This window comes from Diaphorina citri, unplaced genomic scaffold (genome assembly GCF_000475195.1).
Source record: "Diaphorina citri unplaced genomic scaffold, Diaci psyllid genome assembly version 1.1 scaffold56, whole genome shotgun sequence".
NCBI lineage: Eukaryota > Metazoa > Arthropoda > Insecta > Hemiptera > Psyllidae > Diaphorina > Diaphorina citri.
This window is the reverse complement of record NW_007377493.1, coordinates 59,457-86,346: the sequence shown is the minus strand read 5'-3', so window position 1 is coordinate 86,346 and position 26,890 is coordinate 59,457. Positions and strand designations below refer to the sequence as shown.

The 26,890-nt window shown below is 35.5% G+C and overlaps 3 protein-coding genes across 3 annotated transcripts; 1 reads left to right on the top strand and 2 right to left on the bottom strand.

Moving 5' to 3' along the window:
• Window positions 1-2,192: 2,192 nt before the first annotated feature.
• On the top strand, window positions 2,193-6,381 carry LOC113470784 (glycine-rich cell wall structural protein 1.8-like). The gene is made up of 3 exons (XM_026829483.1): window positions 2,193-2,285; window positions 3,006-3,374; window positions 4,202-6,381. Exons 2-3 carry the CDS (start codon window positions 3,011-3,013, stop codon window positions 4,840-4,842), a joined length of 1,005 nt encoding a protein of 334 aa, XP_026685284.1. The 5' UTR covers window positions 2,193-2,285; window positions 3,006-3,010; the 3' UTR covers window positions 4,843-6,381.
• A 287-nt stretch (window positions 6,382-6,668) lies between these two features.
• Window positions 6,669-19,637, bottom strand: LOC103517601 (epidermal growth factor receptor kinase substrate 8). The gene is made up of 11 exons (XM_008482648.3): window positions 19,429-19,637; window positions 18,582-18,659; window positions 18,152-18,360; window positions 16,499-16,648; window positions 13,617-13,803; window positions 12,108-12,812; window positions 11,645-11,803; window positions 11,124-11,288; window positions 8,979-9,139; window positions 7,801-7,950; window positions 6,669-7,347 (listed from the first exon to the last, which is right to left on the bottom strand). The coding sequence occupies exons 2-11, from the start codon at window positions 18,631-18,633 to the stop codon at window positions 7,231-7,233; spliced, it is 2,055 nt and encodes a 684-aa protein (XP_008480870.1). The 5' UTR covers window positions 18,634-18,659; window positions 19,429-19,637; the 3' UTR covers window positions 6,669-7,230.
• Window positions 19,638-20,683: 1,046 nt separating this feature from the next.
• Window positions 20,684-26,887, bottom strand: LOC103517647 (arfaptin-2). Its single transcript, XM_008482692.3, is given in 8 exon segments — window positions 20,684-22,917; window positions 23,160-23,337; window positions 23,665-23,876; window positions 24,263-24,365; window positions 24,709-24,715; window positions 25,137-25,301; window positions 25,827-25,969; window positions 26,666-26,887. Coding segments are annotated over 7 exon segments (951 nt in total). The 5' UTR covers window positions 25,954-25,969; window positions 26,666-26,887; the 3' UTR covers window positions 20,684-22,758.
• Between the last annotated feature and the right edge of the window lie 3 nt (window positions 26,888-26,890).

Sequence of the window (26,890 nt, the reverse complement as noted above, 5' to 3'; positions counted from 1 at the left end):
GTTACAAGTACTCACTTTTTTTTTTAAATCCAATTTTAAAATTTTCACCATCTCAGGCGATAAAAAAAAAAAAATCTCCAACAACCGAAAAATTATTCCAATCCCTTTTAAATTTTAACCATACAGCCGTTAGGCGTTTGTAACAGCTACTACTTTGTTCTTTTTTAAAACCATGTTGAGATGTTCAAAAAACTTTAAAATGAAAATTTAGACTATCATAAAACGACTGTGGTCCCAAGCCTCAGAGCTCCATCAGATCCACATTTAAACTTTAAAAATGAGTAAATAGTAAAATAATACATTCTTTGTACGGAAATCTCAAGTTTTGGATTTTTTGTTCGTTTGTTTTTCTGATTTTCCGTTCTCTTCATTTCTCCTTTACATTTGTGGATTTATTTTATTCTTTCGAATTATATGCATTGAGAAAGTCTTACAATTAATGTTTACAAATTTTCTGTTTTTCTTGTCTTCATTTTTTCTTCAGAAATTCATAGGCATTTATACGTACATAGTTGCAATACGTACGAGAATGTAAACTAATAAATAGAGCTTATTTATGCTGCTCGAATAGGACTAAAGAGCTCCTTTACTCCAGCAGTAGGCTACAACTAAATATTATTAAATTTAGTGTTGTCAAGTCTCAAACAAAGTTAAGGATAAAATTCCATACCTCGGCTGGAATTCAACCCACGCCTTTCTGATTACCAGGCGGGCGTCTCGAGTCAAAACACAAAATGTCAGGCCATTTCTCTTGAACATCAGGTCCTCAAGAGACTGAATCAGACTGCTCTTGATTATTTATTAGTGAACTACCATAGCACGCTTGTTTATTTGGCGTAGCAAGATCAAGCATAAAACAATCGTTATGCTTGATCTTGAACTAGAATTATCACAATACATGTTGTAATGGTAATGCACAATTAACACGTTGAATGCTGTGCTGATTTCCTCTGCTCGCTGATAGTGAAATGTTTCAATAGGTGATATACACATCAGGTTCGCTGATTTTAACTACTTACACATCAGGTTCGCTGATTTTAACTACTCCTCACAAGGGTGCGATTTTTTTTTTTTTTTTTTTTTTTTTTTGTGATTCGAATCCCTGCCAGGGCGGAAATTTTCTAACCAAACACTTTCCGTTCTTGGATAGGCATGGATATAAAAAGAATGTGCCTTGAAGTAATGTAAAGCGGTGCCGAGGTTCTTTTTTTTTTGAAAAGGCTATTCCAGGAAATATTGATACTCCACGTGGCATAAAGTGGGTACCTGTACAGTCAATGTCTCGCAGTGCGGCGGGTAATAATAGTGCTTAATTGCTTATTTATACTGCTCGCATAGGACTGAAAAGTCCCTTTACTCCAGCAGTAGGCTACTACTATTATTGTGGTCAAATTCTCAAATTATATTGATAAATTTCCATACCTCGGCCGGGATTGATCCCACGCCCTCCTGTTTACCAGGCGAGCGCCTTGACCATCGGACGAAGTTTGTAGTGACAAGAATTCGAAATAGAATAAACTTTAGGCGGACCTGATCAGTTTTACCTGTTAGGTCTACCTGATAGTGAGTGGTATAAACCCTGCGGTCAAGTTTTCCACGAACTTTTGAAATAGTTTCATTAGACCAGGCCAGCCAGCCTAGTTGGCTTGGTTGGTAGCGCGTCTGCCTTGTAAGCGCTGGGCTGCTATTCCCGTCCGGGGCGGATTTTATCCTGAACGGATAATGTTCGTTCTCGGAACGGCTGGCTTTCTCCTATCCTGTCTTCATTTTCTCTTCCCTTTTTTGGACGATAATACCTTAGCAGTTACAGCTCCCTCTTTCAAACCTCTTTTTCATTTTTCCGACCAGGCCAGACGTGATTTTTTTAAGGAGATGAGCACATTATGTGGTCGCCCAGTTCTTTGTCATCCCATATTAAGATTAGGTAACACAAGTCCCATACAAGATTGTATCATCAATTTCCAGAAGAACCATGGAATGCACCGTTTAAATCGTGAAGGTTCTCTTTATATATAAAACCTAAATCATTTTATCCTACCTCGTTAGTTTCGCACTAAATTGATCATTGAACGCACACAGGTAGGTTCGTCTTTTTTGCCTGTTGTTTTTTTTTATGCTAATGAATGAAGGTCTCATCGTCTGCTGAAAAATACGCGAAAACGATTTTCTTCGTGCAGTTTTGATTTGGTGTTTGACACGATAGGGTGGAAATTGGAGATCAGAATTTAGTTGTAAATAAAGAAATAAAAGAATTTAGTTTACAGTGACGGATTATTACACTGGAGGTTTGTATATTTATAGGTAGTGAGAAGGTATGTAGTTAAGTGTTGTTTGTGTTTAAGTTGCTTTTTCGCTTTCAATGAATTGGGAAGACAAGTGTAGGTAGCTAAGAGGTATTCTATCTCCCAATAACAGCTAGTGAGATTTCCCTAAAATACGAAATTCCAATAGGTAATTTTATTGTGCACAGTACCTTCATAATTGTGGCAAAAATCCTCTAAATTGCTGAAATCTGGGATTTTATTGAATAATTTCCATTCTCAGATATTTTAGTAGCTTTTTTTATGAGCTTTCATAAACTTCAGATCTTTTGGAAAAGAAAGATGTTGAAAAAAAAAAACTTGAAAAAAAAAAAAAAAAAAAAACTTCAATCTTGCTTTAAAAATTTCAAGTGAACCTTTAAAATACAATTTTATTATAATATTTTAACCAATCTTTTCCGTTCCCGGAAATGCATGGATATAAAAGAATAAGTAAGTCTTGGAGTAATGCGAAAGTGGTTCACAAGCACAAATCTTTCAATACATTATAACAATAACAAATACCTACCACCTACCTATCTCAAAGCCACCCCCCTCTCCCTCTAGCTTAATTTTTCTCCTTTACGTAGGCCAGACTCCAGAGCATCCATCTCTCGGTACATCACTATTTGGACTCCCCCCCCCTCCCTCGACATAATCCTGGATACAGCCCAGCTCAAAACGCGAACCGTTCATTATTTACAGGAAAAATGTTCGGGCGGCCCTCCAAAGTCTCGACATCCCAAAACAAATCCCTTCACCTCACCGGGATCGGGCTTGCAGTGCAGGCGTTCTACATCAACCTCACCCTAGACACTGTTATGGGTGGCGAATACGCCGAACTACAACCTGTGGGTCCGCCACTGATTAACACCCCCGGCGTATGGGGCGTGAACGGAGCGTATACGGGCGCGTACAACACAGGCGTCAACGGACTGTCTAATAACGGAATCCAGGCGTTGAACACGTATGGAGATAGAGGGTATGGCGCTGGAGGCTACACGGATGCGAATGGGTTCTATCATGGGAATTTGGGAACGAAGAATGGTTATGATGTTGGACACGCTTATGGAGGTAAGAGGCTCTGTAAGGCCTTGTCACTGAATGCAATTTGTGATTTTTATTACCATCAGGAAAAGGTACAAAGAAAAGTGTGAAAGAATATAAAGAGAATAGGTAATCAAAATATGAAACTTTCGAACTTTCCTTATAAAGATCTGTCGAAATTCAGTTAATTATTATGATTGTTCAAGAATGGCTAAGAATGAAAAAACCTATTATGCCAACAGTTTTAAATTGAATGAAGTCTTTTTAACATCGCCATATTAAAAGAGAGTTCAAACTACTAGAATCCTACGAACCTAAACATTTGCAAGGCTTTAAAATAAAAATAATACACAGAAAAGAATAAAAGTAAGAAGTACTTATTTGTAACACGTATATTCTCCTTATAAAAGCTTTCTTGTTACGAGGTTCACAAACTTTTTATTATCAATGTTTATTTTGGAAAAAGTAATTTCACGAACTTTAAAATTAACTTAATCTCATTATTAATCAGAGAGTTTGCAAAGAATGTTATGAGTGTTTTCTTTAATTTTTCTTCGAGCTTAGATACTAATTAAAAACCTAGTACGTAAATATTATAACAAAAATTCCCGAAACCTCTTGACGGAGAAAAAAAGTCGGATCGAAAACAAAAGCTGCTAAGTCGGTCGGACAAACTAAGGACACGTGAAAGGCAGAAAGGCTAATTCTTTTTCATTCGATTTTTGTGTCTCAAGGAAAATTTGTAAAAAGAGACCAATCAGAATTCTTTCCGTATACCAGAAAATAGTCGGTTGAAGTGAGGGAGAGTTACAATAAAGTTCCTTTTCTCACCGAATGATGATTTCATTTCCCAGGAGGCAAGGACATCGGCCTTACCAACGTGCAAGGAGGTTCCTACGGTGATGTGCGAGGCAGAAACCGCGGTCATCAAGTAGCAGGATTCAGCACTTCCTACAACAAACACGAGAGTGGAAACAAAGCTACCTACTACGACGACGGTCTAGGACATGGAGGAAGCATTCAATACGGAAGCAAAGACCATAGGTCACGAGATGGAGTAGGAAATGCATTTGGTGGAGCATATCACGATGCTCACCTGAAAACCAACGCTCACGGGAACAAGCAGAACTTTGGCGGCGGACAAGGGTTTGGTACGAAAACAGGATATGTGAATAACGTAGGAGACACGAAACTTTACGGTGGTGGAGTAGGACAGGGATACACAGGGACTTTTAACAATGGATTCAACCCGGCCCTGCCTGTCCTACCGCCTGCTCCCGTACCTTACATCCCCCCTCCCCCTGTCATCACCCCGCCTGTCCTTCCTCAATCCCCTGTAATATCTGGAGTATTCAGTCCCAACCCTGTCATCACCAAGAACTATCAACCCTACCCATCCCATCCTGTAGGACTTGTAACCAGATCTTCGACCAAGTATCAGATCCCTGCGCCTACCAAACTGTTTGTTGATAAGGCCAAGGATGTTAAATCATGACGGGATATGTTGTTATGTTAGGTACTGGGCATTCTGTCCAGTTGTAAAGCTATGCGGGTTCAAGGTGACCGACAAAAGAAAATTAAAGAAAAAGGGTTTCCTCAGGATCTTTGAACGCTTTTCTTTCAGAGTCCTCTCTTGTTTTGAAGTGACGAATGCCTAAAAATAGAGGGAATACTAATACTCAGTTAAGTATTTTATTTATACTTCCTGTAACTTGTCCTTGAGCTGTAAATACCTTGAAATAAATGGAAATGGATTTTATAAGAATATATATAATAATACATTTTATTTAATTGTGATAGTAAATTAATATAGCACGTCAAAAAAATTTATAATAAAATATGCATAGTAAAAAAATAGATACTAAATAAATTATAAAATATAAATTATAAAACATAAAAGAAGAAGATTCTAATTTCGGTTAGAACAAAAAATATTTGGACGGAAAGTAGTAAATAAGTACATAATTTAGTTCTAATAAAGGGAGAAAATGAACTTTGGGAGTCGTGTCAAATACAGAGCAAAAGGTTTCCTGGGTTTAAAGGTTGCTCTTCAATCACCAATCTAAAATTCTGATTAGTCTCAGTCTGCTATTTTAAACAATTTCACAACAATTTTCATTCAATAAATGAAATTTTACAAAACCAACATCACCAACTTATTTATCCACCAGTACACCTCACCCTGTATTCACACTATTCATAACAACAACATTTCAAACATTCGGTAAAAATCCATTGAAGAATTAACCACATTTTCTCCTCCGCTAACATAAATTTAAATAAAAGATTAATAAATTAAATTAATAACAAAAATATATATAATACTATTTTAATAATAATGAAAAAAATAACAACCATAAACAAATTACATAAAATAAATTGCTTAGTAAAAGGACAAAAAAGTTGAAGAGAAAAGAAATGGGATTTTTTTATTGGATTTCTAATGTTTTGTGACGTCCGCGTCCTCTGAAAAGTTCACTGTATTACCCAATTATATATATATTTTATTTTTTTTTCAATTTTTCTTAGTTCCGACCTTTTTCTTATTTCAACTTAAATTGGAATACAATACCTTGATTTACTTGTTTACTCTGAAATTCCTTTTATCTATCCCTAATTCCCTACATACTAAAAAAGATCTTTATAATGCTGGAATTTACTATGGTCTCATTAAATTACATATAAAAAGCACAGTAATTGTCTTTTTTTTTGGCAAACCATTAGAAATCTAATTAAAGGTTCATTAAGGATAATAATAAAAAATGGAATGGTAATATTTATAAGTTAAGTAAAGAAGGAGGTACGATATTTTAACAAGAAAAACATACAAGAAAAAACATAACCAAGATTTATTTCATACTGGAATGATTTAGCTAACTATAAAAGAAAATGACACTTTGAAATGTCCTTTTTTCATATGAATATTAAAGAATAAAACAATACTATTAGTTTCATAAAGAAAATATCGAAATATGTAAAGGTATTGTATTAAGAGAATACGTAAAGGTATTGAATTAAGAACGAAACAACAAAATACTTAGTAGCAGCGCATATAATTAAATTAGAATATTGGTATTGAATAAGTTAACTAAGGAGCATACAACTCGAAAAATTTGGTAAATACAGTTGACAGTCTATAAAAACTATTGTCAAAAAAATTGTAAATTAAAGCCTTTCGTATTGCAACACAAAATTAATAAGTTTGAACCCTCTTCATATTTCATCAACAACCTTCGAATTTTTCAGTATAATCTAGTATTCACAAAGACCAAGTCTACGTTACCCACTTATATTGAGGTAATCTCCATTCAAATTATTCTACTCTATTATTTACTTTGGCATGATGTGTCCACACAGATTTTGGCTTTTGACGAGTTTAACATAAGGACTTATGGCAAAGATAATGTTACAAGCCAATATCTATAAATTATTTATCTTTATTTTATACCATTTTGTTTGATTGGTATACTCTCAATGAGCAACCCAAACAGTGGGCAGTTCATAAAAAAATGCAAATTGTACAAATTATGACGTATTCAAGCGATTGAGCCATGTACTTAGGTTTAGTCTAAACTCAAAATAGCCAGACAAAAAAAGTTGCTGTTACAAATGTCGGAATTTTTGACCTTAAAGCCATTTTTTCCTCGGCATCCCAGTTTTTCTCTACAATGTAATTGCTGGCTTCCAAGGCCGGGCAGGAGTTAAGATGAGAAGAGTTCATAGGGGAGTTAAAAAAATTCAACACCACAAAATATGGACACACCATTTTTTGATACAGACAAAAAATGCTAGGTAATATTTGATACCTAAAAGCTAACTCAGAATACTACGAAAACACTGACGACAGTTTGATTTGACTTGGAACGCAGGCTATTAAGGAGACTTAGAAGTATCTGAATTCGCCTTTCTTACCTAGACGTTCCTTGCGGACCCACTCAGCAGGGGCACTAGTGGGGGAAACACCTGACCTGTTGCCACCACTCAGAGATTCTCTCTCGTTCTGAAACAGGGAAATATGTTTTCGTTTATGGAAGAACAATATTTATTTGAATATCAAAAAGGTACCAAGGAATGAATTACCGGATGATATGAAAGAAATAGACTGAACACGAAAAAGAAAATTAGAGATCTTTATTTAACGAATAATGAATTATAAAATTTAAACTGAAAATAACCAGAAGAATAATATCAGAGGAATAATCAATTTAAAGAATACCCTAAAAGTACACTAGTATCTATAAGGCTTTATTAAGAAAGTGAATTGATAGTGAATAAACTTCTCATTATTATTATTATCGAGTCTATATGATGAAAAATGCCGCGGATTCGATTCTCGCTCGGGGCGGATTTTATCCTGAACGGCTGGCTTTCTCCTATTCTGTCTATCTTCGCTTACGGAACAATAAGACCCTAACAGTTATACAGTGACATTCAACTACAAAAGAAAAATTACCTGTTGGGAATACTCTCTGGAATAGAGTGGATTATTGAACACCTCAGGGGGCTCATCTGGATTGAAGACGGTCACTATAGTGTGCGGGACATGAGCCACTTGACCTCTACTGTTACGCGCCTTCCACCACTTCCTGGTATCGTCTAGCACCTGATGAGTCAAATACATAATGGGTTAATAATAACTTAATATCAGACACTTACACCCATATTTGAACAAAATAAGCCGTATTTTACAATCAGATTATTAGTATTATTTTTAATTCAACGTCCACGTTTGCTGCCACACGCCACATGCAGCAAGTATGTATGTATATTTTCAATGGTTATCTGAAAGAGGGCCTCTGAGTGAAATTTTGTTATTTTTTATAATTTTTTTTTTCCAAGAATTAAAGAGTCTGTCTCTCATGATAAGGGAGATGTTTTAATACATGGGTTTCTATGGGTAAACGAAATGGAATATTGTCGTAGACGTTGAAGTTCGTCTCTTGTTTAAGGTCGGCCCGGACCTGGCGACCGACGCTGGGTGGCTGGGGAAGACTTGTCTAATAAAACACAACACAACTAGTTGCTTAACTTAACACAATTGAATCGGCTTTATTTACTAACTCGTTGTTGCCCCAGCCGACTTCCAACCCAGAATGTCTTTTGGTTGCTCTGGTACACACGCAAGAAACTGTTTGTTTATTTGGCGGTCACGTCCACTCCTAGGTCCAATGATCTCTTCTAGTTGGTGAACGCAACCTTTGGATAGGATTGTGTTGCTTCCTCCGACTCAGCTCTGGGATCATTGAATCTTGAAGGTGGACTCTCTATTGGTAGCGATGATATTTGTTACCAAACATCATCCCTACGACAATATGCTTTGGGAGAAAGGGTGTTCAAGTTGTAAATTGGCGAAAGTACCAGAGGTCGATAATAAAATACTTCTTCATCACTTCACTTGAATTAAATAATATAAGGTAAGCGATTAATTACCTATTTTGGGTGTCTAATATAGAATAGAATATACCTTGTTTATCCTGCCAGAATGAGACTGAAAAGTCCCTTTACTCCCGCAGTCTAAACAAGGTCTTATATATTTCATAGGTAAAGTTTACAGGTACGGGTACAGGTACAAAGCAGTACATATAAATCTAATTAACAATAATTCAATTCCATTCAAAACAAATCCCTTACCTCTAGCAGTTCACTTCGCACCACAGTCAGCTCCTTGTCATTATTAGCGGTGCGCGGGTAAGTCACTTGTACAATCTTGGCACCACTCAGCCGTAACTCTTCCAGCCATCTGGCCTGAGCCCGCTCAAACTTCTCACTCAGAATGCCACCACCTCCTCCGCCTGCAAGTAGACAATACATTTTTCTATGAGTTTATAATTTACACTTATAAATACTTTATTTAGACTCCCAACGTAGCGTAGGACCGAATAGTCCTTTTTGTTAGCAGTGAATTATACGTATAACATTGATAAAAAAAAACAAGCTGGAAGCTGGGCCCGTCCCTCCGGGAATTTTTTAGCCCGTAGTTTATTCGATCGTGGTTAAAGAAAATCAGTACCTATGTACCTACCTAATTTGTTTAATATTCAGTTTATTATTATATAAAGTTAATTGAGTAATTGTGGGATTTTTTTTTCACATTTTCTCACACAAATGAGCTCTGATCTTGAAATTTGTCGCGACGACCTATGAACTCAGAGCGAGAAAGTTTTAGATAACACTTCAGTCGTTATTTTAAGACCGGTTTTAGCGTCACCTATGTTAAGCTACGCCGAGCAAAGCCAATAAATGGATGGGTGACTTAAAGTTAATTGAGTAATTGTGGGATTTTTTTTTCACATTTTCTCACACAAATGAGCTCTGATCTTGAAATTTGTCGCGACGACCTATGAACTCAAAGCGAGAAAGTTTTAGATAACACTTCAGTCGTTAATTTAAGACCGGTTTTAGCGTTACCTATGTTAAGCTACGCCGAGGAAGGCTAATAAATGGATGGGTGACTTAAACATTATAATGGGAATAAAGGGAGAACGGGCCCTCGTCTTGATTTTAAATCATTACATGAAAGTAAAAGAGTTCTTTTTTATTCAAGAGATATAATTGTTAGGTGTAGGGGCAAAGAGCCCCAAAAATGGGTTAAGCTTATATGAACCTACGAAATGGCAACCCAAAGCAATCACCCTAGCTAGGGATGATTGAGAGGAAAAACGCCGACGCCGTCTTAACAGGGGAAAAGACGAAGAAAAAGAAATGTTATGCTTACCACAATTATAATTCTAATATAATAATAATAAGACTCTTTATTGGTTATACTCTGGATATACTCATGTACAAAATACAATAATTACAAACAAAGGGCGAAATGGTTGCCAGAGCCAACCCAAAATAATAATACATAACTAATCAATAATAATAATATGATAATAATAAAATAATAATAATAATATAATAACATAATAATGAATAATACACATCAACTCGAACCTACAGAATAATAATAAGTAAACATAATAATAGTACATCAATAATAATAATAATAGAGTATAATAATAGCATAAATAGGATAATAACTAATAATAAATAATGATAATAATAATAATAATCAATAAAATAATAATATAATAATAATTAATAATAATAATAATAGCATAATGAATAATAATAATAATAATAATAATCAAATATATACATATTAATAAATAATAATAATAATAATAATAATAATAAATCTTATAATAATAATAATAATAATAATAATAATAATAATAATAATAATAATAATAATAATAATAATAATAATAATAATAATAATAATAATAATAATAATAATAATAATAATAATAATAATAATAATAATAATAATAATAATAATAATAATAATAATAATAATAATAATAATAATAATAATAATAATAATAATAATAATAATAATAATAATAATAATAATAATAATAATAATAATAATAATAATAATAATAATAATAATAATAATAATAATAATAATAATAATAATAATAATAATAATAATAATAATAATAATAATAATAATAATAATAATAATAATAATAATAATAATAATAATAATAATAATAATAATAATAATAATAATAATAATAATAATAATAATAATAATAATAATAATAATAATAATAATAATAATAATAATAATAATAATAATAATAATAAGACTCTTTATTGGTTATACTCTGGATGTACTCATGTACAAAATACAATAATTACAAACAAAGGGCGAAATTATTGCCAGAGCCAACCCAGAAATTATTCTTTTTTTTACTACAAAAGACCGAGTAATACATTACTTACCTCCATTTCTCTCGATAGAATCAGCCGAGATGTCGCTCCTAGCTGAGGTGTCCCCCAGATGTTGATGGGGTGGATGACGGTCATTATATTCGGGTCCGGGAGTCTCTCTCTCCTCCCTGGCGTAGACCTCATGACGGAGTGCCTCCACAGAATAGCGGGGGTCACCTGAAAAGAATATAATGGAATATGTTTTATTTTACCTAGTACTTTAGACCAAGGGATCTTCTTCGCCTTTTCCCGCCTCCAGACAGGTCGGCGATTTTCGTTAGTCTCTCAATCAGCCCTAAGATGATCGCTATTTTGGGCTAACATTTGGTTTTAGCTAGAAAAAAAAAAAAAAACACCCTAAAAGTATCCCTTTTTTGGGGTAAAATTTGTTTTTAACTAAAAAAAAAAAAAAAAAAAAAAAAAAAAACGAGTGGATGCCCTTCGCACTCAACCTTCCTTTGCATTTCTTAACACGCCCCAGCCAGATAAGGGATGAATAAACTTAATTTTGTACATTCGAAAACCCCACTTACCTGCGGGTGAAGGCTGACGTTCTCCAGCCTCATAGTCAAAGTACTCGCTACCATAATGCGAGTTCTCACTTCGGTGATGAGGGTAATGGTGGTGATGGTGCGGGTCTCTTAGTTCTGGGTCCAGAGGGGCCACCCTCAGCTCATCTCGCGACTTCTTGCCTGAAAACAAACCACAAGGTATTGGTCCGATTGCTTGTTTGTTGTTTTAAGAGTTATGGCGTGTGGTAGTTGGTTCCCCGCCCCGCCAAATCGAAATAAAAGAGATATTAAACTAATTCGTTTTGTTTTATCTTTACGTTATTGCCTGTAATTAAACTTGAAACCTAAAGCGTGCAAACCAAATGTGATACACATCAACTGTAAAAGTCACCCGAAAGAATCCCGTTAAAGAAAAAATAAATAAATAATAATAATAATAATAATAAAAATGTTGGAGTGGTTATTTGGTCAATTTGGTTCTTACCTTCAGCGGGGGATGAGTTCATCATGCCGACAGACTCCAACTCATCATTGATCGGATACTCGGGGGACCACCCGTCCATAAATATCGGATGATACGGCACCACATATCCCTTCCATTGGTCTCTAGCCACCAGCCAAGCATCTCCTAGCGAATGCCACAGCTCTGTCTCCTTGCTAGTGACACAGTTGATGAGCAAATTGATAGCATCCCGTGTCAGCAGAGGCGATACCACTTTGGCTGGCAGGTTAGGTCCGTATTCCGTGTCATGGGAAGCATCTACTATCAGAGCGAGAGGCGTGAACAGGAAATGTACAAGCTCAGGAGCGTTAGGGTCATGAATGTGTGCCTTGAGTTTAGCGAGCAGGTTGAACGACAGCTTGAACTTCTGGAAGATCTCGATGAATTCAATTTCTGGCGGAGGTTTAGCTCTCATGGTAAGCATACCATCACCCAAGTCTTTCTTTTTTGATTTTCTATTCCTATGTCTTCGTTCAAGTTCTCTAGACGCGGCTGCAGCATGTTGTAGTCTCGCTATGAACTTCTCAATATCATCAAAGCAATGGTTCAGAATAGTGACGTCACGTTCGTACTTCTCAGAAGTGTTGGAGCATGTCTCATCATCCTGAGCATAGAGAGAGTAACCACCCCCACCTACGCCACTGATGTCACTCATGTTTTCACCGCCACCTCGCACGGAATCCGGGTCTGAAATGAGCAAAATTGCGAGAATGAGTGCGTCAATAAGTCACACAATACTGCGACCCTTCAACATCTGCCTGATTTCGTCCTGACATGAAACATTGATTTTGATCACTTTTTTCAGTTACCTACTGAAAAAAGTTTCCATCAGTAACACCCACATTCTTTAAAAAGAGACACTTAATGTCCTAATGGAATCTCTTCTCATGCTACAGAAAATTCTATACTTAAAAAACTGGGATACAAACCAGTTCATAGTTATTTACAAAAACGAAACAGATACCTTTATCTTCTATTAAATACTACAACCATTACGCAATCTTACAAACATCTAGCTCAAGGCCAGGGAACAAGGCCATTTTGTTTGCTTGTGTAAAAGGAAAAACGTATACAACCAATAAGAATTGAGATTGAAATCTTCAACAAGGATTTAAATATTAAATGACATCAAAAATTCGGACCAAAAACAATTCATTTTCATAGCGTACTTTGTACACATATTTAGGATAAGGAAAGTATCTACTCGCATAGGTATTTCATTCTTATTAAATCAAAGTTGCTGTAATTCTAAACGCAACGTTAAAAAAAGAAACAAATTAAATATTAATTTAATTAACTAACCATCTCTTCTCGGATTGAATTTCATTCAAAAAAACCACAAAACAACTCGAATGTACCTTTCTTTAAGTTTGATGTCTACTTGAGTTTAATATCTACTTCTACTTAGGTTTAATATCTATTAAAGTCTAAATCTACTTGAGTTTAATATCTACTAATGTCTAAGTACTTAAGGTTAAGCTTGTAACTCACGGTCGCGATGAGTGCTCGCATTGAAGGCAGACACTTTCTCCCTCACGTTCACTCCATTGAGGGGAGGATCAGGAGGAGGGGTTGGAGGAGGGGGAGGGATAGGACGAGCCTTACGATTCGGGATCGTTTTGCCCGCCCGCAGGAGCTTCAAACTTTCCACCAACTCCTGGGCCGATATACTTTGGCACTGAAAATGAAGGAATTTCACTCTGTGAAAAAATCCCGTCTACTTACATAGGATATGTGCGAGTTGGTTGAATCGCCGTGCATCGTTTGAAAGATACATGTCAGGGAGGTAATGAATCAATGGTCCATATTGTCCGATTTACACATTATTTTTTACTTTGATTTCTACTGTTCTGTTTTGAAGCGCTAAAACTCTTTAGGTCAACTTTTATACATAAGATATTTCAAGTGATAGTTCTTTTAGTAAACTAAAAATTCGACAGCCTAAATAAAGCACTAGAACTTCGTAGATCAACAGTGGTCGAAAAATATACGCTTATTCAAATGAAACCTTAGAAAGACTGGATAAAATTTCAAATTCGCGAAATAAAACAGCGAACACTTGACGAGTTACACAACAATTTTAATTTCATCCATTTATGCATATCAGACTTGTAACTGGGAAATTGAGCTGAAAAATCTGAATTGCTTGGATTTTATTTCCCTATTGAAATTACTGTTAAACTAGCTCAAAAGGGTTCGGTGTTTAACTAGCAGATATTTGGAGGCTATGAAGCAAAATGTTGACGGAAAAAAGACTCAAAATTCTAGAAGCCGCGGAAAAACCTGGTTGGATGAAATGACGAAATGGCTGGGAGTGTCGTGTTTGGAAAAAATATGAAGAATTGGCAAGCAGAAGTTTGGCAACTATCAGCTACGATGATGCTATACAATGATAATGATGATGCTGATGATGATGATGATAATTAAGAAGAGGTAAAAACCAAAGTTAAGTAAACAGGTGGTTCAGCACGTGCGATCGAATTCCATCGAAGGTGAATTTTAACTCAAGTACACTTGTGGTTCTGAACTTGAAGTTGGCAAGAACCTTTCTTTGTTTGTTCTGGACGTTTCGGATCTAAATTTTATCATTTTATTAGAGAATTTCAGTGCTACAGTAGCTCTAATAGAAGAAGGACGCCTTAAGCCTTAACTATGCCTGAGGATTAAGCTTCTACGAATGCCCAAGGGTTACTTTGTTTTTATGTCAGGGTTTACCAACTCAGAATTGATATTGAATGAGGATTTCGCTATACCTGTACAATACCCGGGGGTAATCTCGGATTGGACTTAATCGCAAATTAATCCGCGCGGTGTTAAACCTAGTCTTTCGTCGAAGAAGTGCGTTTTGAGTCTGTATCTTTGTTGTGCAACAACACTCTGGAACACTTGATTGGATCTTGATGAAATTTGGTACACGTGTCTAACACAAAGGAAATTAGCTAATTAGTTTTTGGGTCCCATTGAGCGGGGGCTCCTTTAGGACCATATTTCTGAGTGGGTCCTACAGGATACTGAACAACTAATCTCTAAGTACAGGATGTCGATACAAAATTCTTTATCATGTTCGATGTCTACAACATACACTATAGGTTTCGCTGGGACATTTCCTAAAACAATAGGTTCCGCTATTAGGGAATTTCCTGTCCCTACTCGTAATCGAACCCCGCCCCGTGGAGTACAAGTCTGCTTTACCACTACTGGAACTCGTTTCTAAATTACTCTAGGCGACATTTAAATGTAAACATTACAGGTTTCAATTCTACGGCTCGAAATACCGCAAGAATGTTTGGAATCGTCGGATTAGAAATGAATTGAATTGTTGCCAAGTGTGATGTGTGTGCAGTGCAGACCTACTGTAATGAATTCTCAAGTAGCTATTAACCCTCTGTGTGTCTTGTCTATTCGACATTGAAACGTTTCATAAAAGAAGACCCTCTTTGTCTATTTGACTTGAAATTGAGGCCTTTTATTCAAGGAAATACTAAAGACGAATTTGAGTTTTGTTTGAGTGAATGAGCTTTTAAAAGTTTTTGATTTCCATTGAAAAGTATTAGAGTAGGTTGGATGGATTTTACAAAGTCTCGTGTAACTTTGTGAATAATTGAGATATCAACATGACTCCTTCTGGGGCTTGATTTTAACATTTTGAATTAGAAAAACCGTTTTTACTCAAAAAGGGCCTTGACTTGGGCTTGAACCACCAATTTTCGCATCAGAAGTCCATCGCACTTACTTGGAGATTGGTTTTATAGGTACAGTAAAATTAGAAGTTTAGTGCTTTATTTATACAGTCGAGGTAGGAATATGACATGTAAAGTACACTTGGTCCCGTTATTATACCAGTTTCAATCACCTTATGGTACAATATCCACTACGAATTACAATGAACAGCTAAGTAAATTTTATTTTATTGGACTATTTTATTAAATGTCTTCCCAGACAATTTTCTGACGTTATAGCGCTCATAAAATAAAAAAAATGACAATTTAATAGGTATAGCACCACTGAAATAAATTAATCAATCTACAATTTTACGTACAATAGGAGTAATTTAGAGACAATAAATTAGACAAAAAAATTCAACTGGGTGTGATTTTGAGGCGAAAAGTAGGACCCCAAAAACCGATTGGGCAATAAAACAATAATAATGAAGTATGGGAGCCTGTTAAGCTGTGTCCACACACAGTCGACGCGACGGCCATCGATCGACTCAATCGATGTCGACCGAAACCATCCACACTGCCTCGACAACATAGATTCACCTCGTCGGTCGACGTCGACTATTTGTGAACACAGCTTTGGCATAATGAGACTTTTTAGTCGAAGCAAACAGTATAAAATAATAAATAAAATGAATCTAAACTGAATCATACCTGGAAGATGTGCATTTCAGAGCGGGAATTGTTCTGATGTTCATCTCCCACAATGAACACCAGAATGTTATTGTACATTTCCATTGGATCATGACTGGTGAATGCAGTGGGATCTTGAATCAAACCAAATGGAAACCTCTCCATGACAGCCTGGAATAGAACAGAATCAAATAGAATAGATTATTTAATAGGACTTTTGATAGGTAATAATTAGTGCTTGAAAAGTACCCCAACCCACTTAATTGCATGGTTAGTGTGAGAGATTTGTTTGAATGCTCCTCTTCTTCTTCTTCTTCTTCTTCGCCTTTTCCCATCAGATGGGATCGGCGTTTGTCGTCGGCCTCTCAATCAGCTTTAGAGTGATCGTTTTGAGGCCAACTGGTTTTGGCTAAACAAACTTTTCCGAGTGGGATGCCCTTCGCACTCAACCTTCGCTATTGATATAGCGTGAGGAAATTTGGACTAGTCTACTCCCTGTTTATAGTCCCCTAGCTAGACGCTGACCTACTCTCTGTTTGTAGTCCCTCAGCCAGACTAACTCCCTGTTTATAGTCCCCTAGCTAGACGCTGATCTACTCTCTGCTCCAATACATTAAAATAAATAAAAAAATTCGGAGGCTGGTAAAAGAGAAAAATGAAGCTAAAAACAATAGTAGGTATTTAGTAGGTAGTTTGTTTGTTTCCTTTTTTTTCCTTATTCTCTTTCTTTTTCACCTACTTTGGATTTTTTTTTTTAAATTCCACCTTGCAAAAATTTAGATTTGGTGGGTAGGTACTGGTATTCAAACAGAAGACCCACCTACCTGATGTTACAATGCCTCAGCCAACTGTAATTTAACAAAATAATATTCTTTTCTCCCACCTCCTCCTCCTCATTTCTTAAGAATAAGAGTGGTGCATAGGAAAATGTTCTTGTGAGGAAGAGGAAGAAGAATTTGTTTTATTTATTCTATGGACATACTCTGAGTCTATGAGCAGAATTCATAATCTTAGGTGAATCTGAGTGCACTGAAATGCAATTCTTGTTCTTTAACTGGTACCTACCATCCATGACCATGAGACAGGCATGGCACCTATCTCACAGTGTTGGAAGGATTGGGTTTAAAACCCTCTTTCATGCCCAGAAACAATATCTGGGCTTCTTTCATGTCATTACTGTTTGTCTACAGATACAGTTGTGTATGTATTTTTTACAGAGAGTTTTGAAAGTTACTTTTAATGGTATGTGGGTAATACTAGTGAGACAGGCATGGCACCTATCTCACAGTGTTGGAAGGATTGGGTTTAAAACCCTCTTTCATGCCCAGAAACAATATCTGGGCTTCTTCCATGTCATTACTGTTTGTCTACAGATACAGTTGTGTATGTATTTTTTACAGAGAGTTTTGAAAGTGACTTTTAATGGTATGTGGGTAATACTAGGTGTATAATAAGTAGGTAGGTGATAAGTAAAAAAGAAAATTATTTTATCCCAGCAGTCTAATTTTTGCATCAGGATACCTGCACTTTAGAGTAGATTCAGCATTGGTTTGAAATTGAGAGATTCTCTAAATAGCAAAAACATATTTGAGTACTCATTACCTTACTTACCTATTAACTACTCAACTCATTACCTACTATACTAAAAATAAAAATCAGACAATCAATAATTACCCCTGTCTCATAATCCATTATCAGGACAACATTTTTGTCTAATTTGAGCTGCATTTTCTGTGACCAAATCCCATTTGACTTCTCCAGTTGTAACAACCGCCTCATACCATCGGCTGGGTACACGATACCCGTTTCCTTGGCAACTGTGAAGGTAGCCAAGTGTTCCATGACATACACTGGCCCCTCATCATCATTCTTATCTCCACTGTCTGTAAAACAAAATACAATGATGTTCAATTAAAATTTAGGTTAAAAAAAAAAAAGACTTATGATCATCTGTCAACTTTCAAGTAATTTTCCTAAGTAAACTAACAGAGATAATGTCTATCTAATCATGGTTGTGTAGGTACCTATCATGATCACCTTGTTACAATAGGTCTTTTAAATTCTTTAACCTGTCTTAAATTCAGAAACAATCCAAAGATCTTACCTCTCTTTTCATAGCTGTTGTTGGAAGTAACACTACTTCTTGAAAATGCCATTTTGTCTATTAGACTTCAATTAAGTTCTGAAACACAATGAAGGACATAAAAAGGTTAATTTTAATAGATTTCAAAAAACACTGAACATAGGTTTCCCCCCAAAATGTCCTTAACTTTGCCTAGGCATTTGCAGGTCTGTACATTTTGTATAAAGAAATGAGTACCTACAATATTTTTATTAAAAGTAGGTAGCCAAGTACTTTTAACTAACCTTGATATTGTTGGCTTGAAGAGAACTTACCTCTGAATTATTGATAAAAATAATAACTATAAAAAAATTTGAACCTACCTAAGTAGTTATATATTTTGTCACTTCAAACATGAGTCACCTAAGTGATTGTCCAGAAATTTTTCCTTTCCACCAGGAAGTAAGTAATTAGACATAACTTTTGAGGAGAGCGTACCTTTTATTTCCATAGCATAGAATGAAGTTAGCTCTTTTTTCATTACTTTACCACAGCTAGAGACTCCTACTTTTGTCTAGTGAGCTCCTAGAGGCCTATGGAACTTGAATCTGAATTTTAAGAAACACTGTCTTGATGTGTAAGAAGCAACAAGTGGTCAACTTTCTTCACCACAGCATACATCACTCCCTAAGATTCTTGGAATCACCTTTTGAACTAGAGACTAGTAAAAGAATGATGGCACAGTAGAAATTAGTTCATCCTAATTTATGAACAGATAGGATTGTCTACAAAAGACTTCTAGAGAGGGTATTTATGTCACTCTACCTGTGATGAAATTCTGCTACCTGCATACAGGTACAGATTTCAAGAAATAGAACTTCATACTTACATACGAACTAATTCAAAATCCTTTCGAGTAGAGAGTCAAAAACACAAAACGGAACTCCATTGAAACTTTTATCTTGCTCATTTATCAACGAATATGATAAAATCATAACCAATACACAAATATTGAACCACTGTTACAAAATTTATAAAAAATTCTAGCTCAGGTATGCAAAAAATTTCAGGGAGAAGTTGGAAGTTGATGACGACTTTTCTGAGATCATCTGCGCAATCTGTCTTGCGCATCTCTTTCTCCACAGTCCACAGACGAATGTGGAGAGTTTTAGCAGAGAACCAGTTCTACCTATGATGGAATTATCGTACGGTAGGTGTGAAGTTACCGTACGCCGTAATCTACAGCCAGTTTTTTGATTCTCTCGAATGACTGTCAATTTTATTTTTACTTTCTATTCAATATTCGGTAGGTACATATTGCTGATTTCCGAGTTTGTAAAATTCGTAAGAAAAGCAAAGTCCGTTTTCCTTCAACCTTAAGCTGTGTCCACACATAGTCGACGCCGTCAATCTACGAGTATGTTTCCGAGGCAGGGCACTGTGTTTCAGTTGACATTGATCGGCAGCGTCCACTATGTGTGGACTGTGGACACAGCTTAATTCTTACAAATTTTACCTTCCTATAGGTGTGATCTAAAAACTAACAGACTCGTAATAGGTAACTACAAATTTGACAAAGGTTCATCTCTGATAAAAATCATTTATTAGCAGGTATAGGTAGATACAATATTTTTTTTAAACGAATATAATACGAGGTTAATTAAATGTATAATACACGTGATTTATAAAGTGCCTTCAAAAAGATTCTTCTGCTTTTTGATATCTATTAACCTATGGACGTCCAAAACATAATACTTTCCTTTGCTTAAGTATATGACGCACTATACAATACTAGGTACTACATGTTAGAACAAGGAAAGTAATAGAAGCGAGATTATTGTATATTGTCTCAGGCACCTATCAACTCAGATTAAAGCATTACACTGCCTTGCTCTGTTTCAATGAAACAATTTCTTAGTAAAACTTTTTGAGTGCACTTTATGTTAATATTAATTTAATAAATAATAATTCATCTAGTAGGTAATACTTTTTATAAACGAGATCATGACTTGGAAAATGAAAGGAATTTTTTTAGACTAGAATTAGAAGAAAAAGCATAATTACGGTAAAAAATAAAATCTCGTTTAACGTAACACGTCTTCCTATTACCCTTATTCAATTTTACTAACAAAAAATATACATATTCGTGCATATAAAGACTATGGGCCGTTCTAAGTGAGAATAATCACACTGAAAAAATCGCTTTGGTCCAATTTGTGATGAATCAGAGAAAATATAATTATTTTGTAAACGTACGAGTATAGGACTAACATTTCAAGTACAATATGGTTTTTGGGGAACCCCTAAACGGCTGTTCAATAAAAACCTCCATTTGTAAAATAATATATCACCTGGAAAAAGTGTTCTCAACAAAAACTTGAACGTAGGAGAAAGCACCAGTAGGACAGACAATGCACACAATATTGAAACTAGCGAAGATGAGATAATCTTTTCCGAACCTCAAGTTGCAACAGCCAAACCAAAAGATAAGAAAGTTACAATGACAACGAAAATCAAGAAGGAAAAAAGAAAACCTCGTCGTATTGGGAAACAACCAGATTCAAAGAATAAATCGAAAAGTAGTTTGTACGATAAAATCAAGGAAATACAACACCAAAATGAGAGCAACAAGAAACTGAAAGAAAACTTGACAATTCAGATCAACGAGTTTGATGATGAACCCTGTGATGCAATCTTCCTGAACGACGATTTTCAGCACAACCAGTTTGATGATGTACTCTTCATTCTACATGACGATGAGGTAAGAGTCATGGACCTGACAACTAACAGAGAAATTGAAGAAAATTCTGTCCCCCCGGAGATCAGACGAGATGGGGCGCCGGACTTGGAAACCCCGGAGATCAGGCGAGATGGCGTGCCGGACTCGGACCCCCGGAGATCAGAGGAGAGACCCCGGAGATCAGACGAGATGCCCCGGAGATCAGACAAGATGCCCCGGAGATCAGACGAGATGGCGTGCCGGACTCGGACCCCCCGGAGAAGTTCAAAAGAAAGACAATCAAGCGTGAATTAAAACAATCAAAGAGGGTGAAAAAACAGAAGAAGGTAGAAGTCAAACCATGCCGCAATTGTGGGCTTCCCATCAAAAAAGGGATATCATCAGAAAATTTCGTAGAGTGTAATCATTGTCACAAGTTGTGTCACATTTTATGCTTACCCAAATCCTATGATTGGTATGCAGATGACAGTGACGAGGAAATGCTTTACCTGTGCACTGATTGCAGGGGTAATATTGTAGGTTCTTCGGACATTGAGGGGGCTTTATTTACCTCAGAATCCGAATCAGATTTCGAATTGTAGTCAGGTACCTACATAAATATTACCTAGGTAGGTGCCTACCTACCTAGCCTGCCTACCTACTAATTCACCAGAAGTGTTCGATTTGTTTATTTTTGTGTTCAATTTTGTTAACCTAGTTTTTCTTTTATATTTTACTCCTTTGAAACTTTGAAAAAATAAAGGAAAATTTCGTGTTTTCCATTAGTTTTTTATTTTTACAATTTTTTCTACTGGACCGATTTTGATGATCTATAGCTTCCCAGGTCCAGAACTACATGCTCTAAATAACTAAGTGTATATCTTTGCACCTTTGTGGCAATTATTTTTTCTGGTGCAAAGTTGCCCTTGCCTATGGGCAACATTGCACCAAAGTTTGTCAAAGAAAATTGGCTCTCGGGTAATACTTAAGACCCAATATCGTTCCAAAAATGCCTCTAAATTCCTTTGGCTACAATTTGAACGTATCCAGAACATTCTGTGGTCATTTGTTCCAGAGTTATGACAAATTTACTAAAAAAAAAAAGTGAAAATCCGGTGCAAAGTTACCCCATTTTACGGTACTAAGTAAATGTACTAAGTGACGTTTTTACTTTACAAAATCTATAATGTTTCTTTAAGTCCATAAGAGACTTGTTTTAAGTAAGGATTCAAGGGTGGACCAAATTGCCCAAAGAGCAATAATTTTACCCCTAAATAATTCAGCTATAAATCAATCTTGTGCACGAAATTCTGAGAAAATACCTACGAAAATATTTATACTTTTAAATAGGCCTATCATTGGACAGAAGTAAAAAGGACGCTAGCTGTCAGTGACAATGTCATCTTGGAAAAAGTAAAAATAAATCACAACAAAACAAACAAAAAATTGTAAAAAATAAAAAAAAAAAAAAAATAATAATATAAACATCAATGAGATTATTTAATGTTCCGCTGAGTAGAGCATGGAGTTTTGACTAGGTATTTTATTAGTTTTAATGTTGAATTGTTTCAATGTTGCTTGCAAGCCAGGTTCATTGCCGCTAAAGTATGCAGAAATGGCATTGTGAAATAAAAGTAACTGTTTGTGCATCACTTTGATCTGAAACAGAAATGGCAAGAAATTAAAACCAATGTTGAGACAAAAATAAATGACTGACTTAAAAGCAGTCAGAAAAATATACTAAAATTCTTGATGGGAATTATTTTTCTTTTGCAGTCCAGGAAATTGAAATCTTAGAGCTTTATTTTTGAAAATCATTTCCTCTGGACTTGCGAATTATTTCCGTTCATATCGTTATACTAAAAGTAATAATACAACATACACAGTAAAAATGTGCTTACCCTATTTTCATCTAGGAAGCGAAGTTTCACAACCACGTCGTTCCGTAACTTTTCAAAGTTTTCTCTATGTGTTTGGAAATTCCTCTGGGCTTCGTCCAGATGAGAACAATTGCTGTCGACATTGGATGTGACTTGAAGCAGAAGTTCAAGATCTGTACGGTATGCATCGTACTCCACTCTGAAAAAAAAAAAGGAAAATGTTTCATTTACAAAATCACATTTATTATTTTTCAAAGAACCTACAGTATTTTTTGTCTTTTTTATTGATAAAATAAAAATAAATCCTTAAATGCAATTTCTTTTAACTCCTGCCACGATATTCAGAGCTTACTGTGGCATTGCAAGATTTTTACATATTATTCTACTTGAGTACTTGATTTTTATCTACACACCCAATGATCTAAGTCGGCAAATTCGAGCAATAACACAAAAGAAACGTAAACTAAAATTGCAAAATCTTTGTCTCTAAACTTACAACCCACAGCCCACTTCATTCAATAATTACCTTGCATTTTCATACTGGCGCACAGTGACTAGAGTATCCTCAATGGTTTTATTACACAGCGTATTGACGGACGAGACAAATAAATTCAATGCATTCAACAAAATTTCGCCTGTGCCTGTTAAATTCCTTTGGGTTTCCGAATTGCAGAGAAATTCCTCTTGCAACTCTGGTGATTTTTGTGCTAAATCAGCAAAAGCTTCTCCTAGTGTTTGCTGTAAAAAGAAAATAACAAGAACACGTGACTTAAGATCTTATAGCAATTTTAAAAGGGATCACATTACTGTCGCGATTTTTTGTCCTTACTAATTTATACCTATTAAAATTGACCTGTACTTGTATAAAAAGGCAGTCCTCAAAGATAAAACCTTACAAAACTCTAGAGGTTGAAATGGTCAAAAGATTAAAATCCCACAAATTTAAACAAGTATTTAAGTAATGAAGATACAATTTCTGGAAGTCCTGGAGAAAATAGGTAGGGCAGGTCTACACAGCTACATATGATGACTTTATGTTAGTCTACATTTGGACGTTTTTCATTGTAAAATAATAATAATAATAAAAAAAAAAAAGAAAACAGCACAAAGGAAAATAAGAATACCTGAGTCTGGACAACCTGATGAAAGTTATTGGTCAAAGCACGGGCAAGACGAAGCATATTGGAGTACTTGCGTCACTGGCGCTACCAGTGCCAGATCCATGAACTTCATTTGCTCCGTTGCCTCTCTGCATCCAAGCATCACTAGCGCTACCAGTGCCAGATCCATGAACTTCATTTGCTCCGTTGCCTCTCTGCATCCAAGCATCACTAGCGCCAGTGGTAGATCCATGAACTTCGCTATTCCCACTGCCCCTCTGCACCCAATGGCTCCAGTCCTGATCAGGGCTGGGTCTAGGGGGTTTCTTGGGGCCGATAGGGCCCAGAGGAAACGGAGCCGGGTGACTAGGGGGGCTGCCTACAGAGGAGTCGCTGAGCTCGTAGAATGAATCGTTGAGGCGCTGCAAAATTGGAAAACAGGGGGGAGGTTAGAATGGTTCAGAGTAAACTGCAGATCTTACTGTAGAAATGTTTATGATTTCATACATAATTTATGTCAGTGGAATTTACAATGTATTTAGATTTAGAATAGAATATGCCTCATTTATTCTGCCAGAACGAGACTGAACCTTTACTCCCGCAGTCTAAAAAAAGGTCTTATAAATTTCACAGGTAGAGTTTACAAATATGCAAAGATAATTTTTCCCAATCTAACTTATTTGAAATCAACCAATTAGATCCAAGGATTATACTTGGGTTTCTAGGCATATTTTGCAAAGCAAAAAGAAAAAGTTGTGGCGAAAAAAAAAAAAAAAAAAAAAAAAAAAAAAAAAAAAAAAAAAAAAAAAAAAAAAAAAAAAAAAAAAAAAAAAAAAAAAGAAAAACAAAACAAAACAAAAAAAAAAAAAAAAACAAAATAATAATAATAAAATATTACCTGAATCCACAGTTCGAGTGCTTTTGCCCAGCTTTTCATACATGATCTGTCTTGTACATTTATAAGTAGATATGCCCCAATTTTTGATGGACTCTATTTTAGACACAGGACTCTTAGGATTGCCTTCACTGTTCCCTGAAGGGCTGGTTGGGAATGACATTGGAGCTGGAAATCAAATTAGACAGTGATCAGTATGTTTGATCATACCATTACAAGATTTTCTAAGTAAGTTGTTATAATGGTACCTACATCTAATAGTGATTTTTGGCTCATACTTTTTTCTAGCTATCCTCTAGCTTGCAGATGTGGGTTCATAACTACCAGATGTCTTGTCAGTCTAAATAAAGAACAAAGTACTGACATAGAGACTGATTGATAGCTGTGCTTTTTTAGCAACCAGCCAGAGGCTGGCAGTTTGTTTCTATGTTTAAACAATATAGGTATAATTGTTTTTTTTTTTTTTTTTTTTTTTTTCTTGTAGCTTATTATAACTTTTAGGAGTAGATTTCATTATGTTGGAAAAACTGGTAATTATGCAGAAGTCACGTCCATGGAAAAGAAAAGCTCCTTTTTGTATTTAACCTAACCCTATAATAACACTGGTCACTACTTGTTTGTGCCAGTTCTTTTGGTAGCAATATTCCATGGACATGACTTCTCCACAAGTAGGTACCAAAAAACTAGTCTTACCCATGGTATGGCTGAGATCTAAAGATGTAGGATGAGGTGGTGGAATGTTCACACCCACAGGACTGTAGTCTTCCCTTAAATCCACTTCATGGATCTCACCCACTGCTGGTTTTTTGTTCTGAGACATGGCAGTGCACCGAGTTCTGTAAGAATGATTTTGATCATAAGGATTTGACCTTCATTTTAGAAAGAGTTTAGCACTATGGATTTTTTAAGAGTTATTGATCATAACTTTTGAGTCATATGTCATATTATGACTAAGTTATGACCTATGATTAAATTAAATAAGTAGTTTAAATTAATATAAGTGCAGTGGGAAAGAGCTTGTATGATTGTACAAAGCTTGCATAACTATAATAACAGTTGCTATGATGTCAAAACATTGCAAAATGGTAAGACCTTTTTCTAACACCACTTGCTAATCTGGTAAGTAGGTATTTAGTATTTTGTTTGGTTTTACAGTGGTAAGTAGGTATTTAGTATTTTGTTTGGTTTTACAGTAGGTAGGTACTTACTTAAAAAGTAAGTAAGTAGGTAGGTACTTACTTAAAAAGTAAGTAAGTACTGTAAAACCAAACAAAATACTAAATACCTACTTACCAGATTAGCAAGTGGTGTTAGAAAAAGGTCTGTTTTTCCAGTAAGTAAAGACAAAACCAAGGTCTCGAGAAAACTACAAAGATTCTGATAACACGCACAACCTATAATCTTGCTGTGAGTCATGCAATTCATAAGAAGTTGCTGTGCATAAAAATTATGATTAATAAGGGTTTATCAATTTTCCTCTAATCACATGACTCCCAAGAGAACTTTTATCCTCCCCATTCCTCTGAACTTACCTATGGTACCCAAATGGTGAATAACAGTGGGGTTGGACGTCCTGTCACTTCAAGATGGACAGAAGATGATTGATTACATTTTGCTGGAGTAGGACATCATGAATCAAGCCCTGAGCGGTAGAAACTAGAAAACTCAAAAATTGAAAAACTTTCAACTTTGACTAAACTTGGTGAAAAATGCGATTAGAAAGTCAACGGTCAAACGGTGTGACGGTGTCCCAACTC

What these genes read in the sequence shown, in the direction of transcription:
- LOC103517601 (XM_008482648.3), bottom strand. Translation starts at nt 18,633, where the DNA reads ATGGCATTTTCAAGAAGTAGTGTTACTTCCAACAACAGCTATGAAAAG. An exon ending in CTGAAATGCACATCTTCCAG is followed by an intron (nt 13,804 to 16,498) that starts GTATGATTCAGT and finishes CTTCATTTTCAG; the next exon opens with TGCCAAAGTATATCGGCCCA. An exon ending in ACGTCAGCCTTCACCCGCAG is followed by an intron (nt 11,289 to 11,644) that starts GTAAGTGGGGTT and finishes TATTCTTTTCAG; the next exon opens with GTGACCCCCGCTATTCTGTG.
- LOC113470784 (XM_026829483.1), top strand. Translation starts at nt 3,011, where the DNA reads ATGTTCGGGCGGCCCTCCAAAGTCTCGACATCCCAAAACAAATCCCTT. An exon ending in TGTTGGACACGCTTATGGAG is followed by an intron (nt 3,375 to 4,201) that starts GTAAGAGGCTCT and finishes TTCATTTCCCAG; the next exon opens with GAGGCAAGGACATCGGCCTT.